Source organism: Oratosquilla oratoria, chromosome 5 (genome assembly GCF_046742065.1).
Source record: "Oratosquilla oratoria isolate Oo_2021 chromosome 5, ASM4674206v1, whole genome shotgun sequence".
Lineage (NCBI taxonomy): Eukaryota > Metazoa > Arthropoda > Malacostraca > Stomatopoda > Squillidae > Oratosquilla > Oratosquilla oratoria.
Window position 1 is genome coordinate 12,866,786 of NC_134781.1, and position 4,992 is coordinate 12,871,777.

The 4,992-nt window shown below is 35.1% G+C and overlaps 1 protein-coding gene across 1 annotated transcript; it reads left to right on the forward strand.

The window, feature by feature from the left end:
* Positions 1-29: 29 nt before the first annotated feature.
* LOC143025676 (uncharacterized) lies at positions 30-2,368 on the forward strand. Its single transcript, XM_076185676.1, has 2 exons — positions 30-48; positions 514-2,368. Exon 2 carries the CDS (start codon positions 1,463-1,465, stop codon positions 2,366-2,368), a length of 906 nt encoding a protein of 301 aa, XP_076041791.1. The 5' UTR covers positions 30-48; positions 514-1,462.
* The last annotated feature ends 2,624 nt before the right edge of the window (positions 2,369-4,992 follow it).

Consider the following 4,992-nt stretch of genomic DNA (forward strand, 5'->3'; position numbering starts at 1 on the left):
GACTCATTGAGCGTGGCCGGGAGAGGAACAGAGACGCGGAACACACCAGTTAGATCGCTTGCAAACTTCGGCCCCCACCAACCCACCACTAAGCCCCCGTGACCTCCCCTTGGCCCCTAAAGAAACCCCGGACAAGTACATACCCCTCACCTGGGACCCCCTGACCTCGTATGCTCACATAAGGACCTTTGATGGGGGTCTCCTAGACTGCCTATGGAGTGACCGACTTAAATAGGCGTAAATCAATCGGTTTAGCAGTCTGTCCCCTCGCGAGGGTGAAAATGCATTGTTTGGGTGGTCGTTTCCCGGCGTGGTTCAGTTGGAATTGGCAGTAATAGACTTCCCCCCCCCCCAGGAACTGGAGACGAACTTTGCACTACCACGAAATCCATGAAGTTAGATGTAGCAACCCCGAATGTGTTATTAAAATCAACCCACACACAGATAATATTCTCCTTATTTCCGTGAGCGAATGTCACATTTAACCTGGACTAACAATTATGTTCCCAACAGAAACAAGTCTAACTTCAGCACAACTACATCAACTGCCACAATCACAACAACAACAACAACAACGACAACAGCACCACCATCTAAATAATCAACAGCATTGGCGAATAAATGGTGAGGTGGTCCTGCGCGTGTAGTCAAAGTTATAAAGTGACACTTTCATTTGGGGCAAGGCCACTCGGAGTGTCCACGTCCGTGTAATTGTTATCCGTCGTCGCTGCTTCGGCCGACGGAGCCGCAAACCAACGCCAACTTCAAACTGCGACTCTTAGGCGACGTTGATTGCAGATTCCTTTTCCCTATTCCCCAAGTGGCGGGTTGGCCGAATGTGTCTCACAGGATAATTGTAGTGATCAGTCACGCTTTTGTGGAGAAAGTAATGTATATTGTAGAACAAGGTCAAAAAAAAAAAAAAAATCGTATTAGTGATGCAGTTTAACAAGTCAGTGTAGGATATATATATATATATTTTTTTTTTGTTCAAAGTGTTTTGATAAGTTTTATTTTTCAAAGTGATATGATGACCATTGTAGCTAGCAAAGGTGAAGTTTAGGTTTATCCTAGAATAGAATAAAATTAGATTTATTATCATATGTGACATCTGAAAAAAAAAAAAACTGCTTTGGCCTAGGATCAATCGATTGGTCATGCTCGCGTTGGTGAACCATCCGGATCGCGACGTCAGAGTTCATTGATGATAATAATAAACAAGGTCACAAAATAAGAATAATAAAAACAAAAAGAAAAGAAAAGAAAAGAAAATTCCCATTGACAAATAAACTATGCATCCGGCGGTAGAGAGACCTTCAAGTGGACGATACGATCGCAATAGCTATTGAGTAGTGCACTGACCTTCCTTGAATCATCCCTGAGCCTATGTCAGTTTGTTTCGACTCCAACCCTGCGCTTGACAACGTCACTGACCTGACGTGACCTACCCTCTGGCCAGGAGATGGCACCAGCGACTCTGGCCCCAGAGGGCGCGGCTACTCCAATGTCACTTACCATCCCACTCTTGACCTTACCTCCATTTGTTCCCGAAGAAGCCGAGGAGGAGGAAGAGGAAGAATACTACATCAACCTGCCTGAGATGGTCCCTCCCCAGCCGCCGACAATCGGTGACGTGAACCTTGGAAACAAGTACCCTGGAGGTGTCGTCAGCGGGGATGAACTCGGAGTGGTGACCAGCACCGCAAACCATGAGAGACTTCCCTTCTCGGACATATTCGAGACCTACGACTCGAACCCTTCATTGTTGTCACCTGCTGGAGGAGAAAGAGGGAGAGGAGGCGTGTTAGGAGGAGGTGGTGAAGGAGGAAGAGGAGGATTAGGTGTTAGTGGTAGTAGTGTTGTTGCTGGTAGTGGAGGACCATCGTCAGTAGGCCTTGGAGTTTCAGCGAGTGACAGAAGTGCAACGTTGAATAATATCGCAACAGCGGTGAACTCCTCCATCATGGGTCTCTTTGACCACGAACCGGTCTCGGACCCAACCACCACCAACTGTACAGACACTGTGCTGGTCAACTGTTCCTTCCTCCTACCCACCCTTCCGGACAATATTTCCGCGCCCACGACCACAGACTATATCGAGATAGACAAGGACTACTGGTCGCTCATCCTGCTCCTGTTTCCGATCTTCACCGTTCTTGGGAATATGCTTGTGATCGTGTCCGTGTTCAGGGAACGGTCTCTCCAGACGGTCACAAACTACTTCATCGTCTCGTTGGCAGTCGCGGACCTACTCCTTGCCGCCTGCGTGATGCCCTTCGCCGTCTACTATCTGGTCGGTACCTCAACCTTTTCTCCTTTATTGTTCTCGTCCCCATTTCTTGTTGGGTGTCAGTCGTCGCGTTGCTGAGTTCGATTTCTTGATGTCTGTCGTGAATGGTGCTACGAATGGAAATCTATGGGTTATAGCTACAACGGCGAGAATGCTTTGATTCTTATATGGAATATATGAAGAATGGAAAATTATTTGACTTCTAAATAAAAAATCCCCACATATATATATAATACATATAGGTATATATGTATGTATATATATATATATATATATATATATATATATATATATATATAATGTGTGTGTGTGTGTTTATATACATATATTCATTTATATATATATATATATATATATATATATATATATATATGTGTGTGTATATACATATATATATATGTACACACATATATATAATATATATATATACATATATATATATATGTATATATATATATATATTTTATATATATAAATATACATATATATATGTATATATATATAATATATTTATATATATAAATAGGTATATATATATATATATATATATATCTATATATATATATATATAGATATATATATATACATATATATATATTATGCAACACATCAGGAAGCGGTGACCATACCCTCCGGTAGACTGATCCCTAGTGGGACAAAAAATCTACCAACTGCTGCGACAAATAAAAAACTAGTGTGAGTTACTGAATGATTAAAGGTTATATTATATTATGCGATCTCCAGAAGACTAAAAAACACCAATACATAGATGTCAGTTAAGTGACGAAAGGTTGATTTCTCACAAGTCAACTCATGGAATGAATCAAATTTACTCCCCATTATCAAAATCAAATATTCCATATACATCGCTGGTCTGGACTCAAACCACCTAGAGGTGAAAAATTTAATCGGGATGCTTTCTATTTCATGTTTCATGCAGATTTTTGATCACACGCAATATCTGATAGAATCAAAATCAAAACATTTGAATGTGTTGCATTTGCAAACGGGGTCACTCTCATCCACCATAAAAGTCGAATAAAGTCCTCCATTTCTATAATTTATTTACTGTATACATATATATAAATATATATATATATATATATATATATATATATATATATACATATAAATATATATATATATATATATATATATTATATACATATACATATATATATATATACATATATATATATATATATGTACAGTATATATAATATACATATACATATATATATAATTATATATATATATATATATATGTATATATAATATACATATACATATATATATATATATATATATAATATATATAATGAATATATATATATATATTATATTTATGTGAATATACATATGTATATATAATATACATATACATATATATATATATATATATAATATATATATAAAATATATATATATATATATATATATATACATATATATTTGAATATATATATGTATAATATATATATACATGAATATACATATATATAGATATATATATATACATAGATATGTATATATATATATGAATATATATATATATTATATATATATATATATGAATATATATACATAAGATATATATATACATATATATATGTATATATAGGTATATGAGATATATATATAGATATATATATATATATATATATAAATATATATGTATATATAAAATATATATGAATATACATATTTATGTATATATATATATATATATATATATATATATATATATATATATTATATATATATATATACATACATACATACATATACCAAGGCTTTTTCCCCCTTACCAGGGGGGTAGCCAAAAAGGACAAGGCACAAAAACATTCCCACCCATTTCATCCCCGAAAACACTCCACACCCCACCACCCACCCACCCATCATAGCACCACCAAGATGACGGGTCATCCCAGCACCCAGTCCACAGCCCAGGGTCAGAAGCAGTGTCGCAGGACACAGCACAACCACAGCAAGGCCGCTTCATTAAATCGGCGACCCCCCCCTCTCCGTCCCCCCATATACAGGAGAGGACGGGGAGAAATCCCTTCGGGCTGCGTCAAAATTTTTGCTCACACACACTACCTCACCCCCATTCCCCCGTCCAATCCACCTCATGCATCACAACATTTTCCATATACAACCATTCTCCATTCTATATATATATATATAAATATATATATGATGAATATACATATTTATGTATATATATATGAATACATATATATATATATATATACATACATATATATATAACGTAGAAACCACTGTTGGAGTAGAAAAGACCGGAAACGGGGAATCTATATATTTCGATTGCAAACTGCAATCCTCTTCAGTAGATACTGAAGAGGATTGCAGTTTGCAAATCGAAATATAGATTCCCCGTTCCCAGTCTTTTCTACTCCAACAGTGGTTTCTACGTTATTGACAAATGTGTGATTACATATTTTTCACCTGTAACATATATTATATATATATATATATATGCTATATAATATATATATATATACAGTATATATATATACACATATATATATAAATATATATATATACATATATCTATGTTTACATATATCTATGTATATATGTATATACATATATATATATAATATATATATATATATTTATATATGAAAATATACATATATATATGAATCTCTATATATAATATATATATATATAATTCA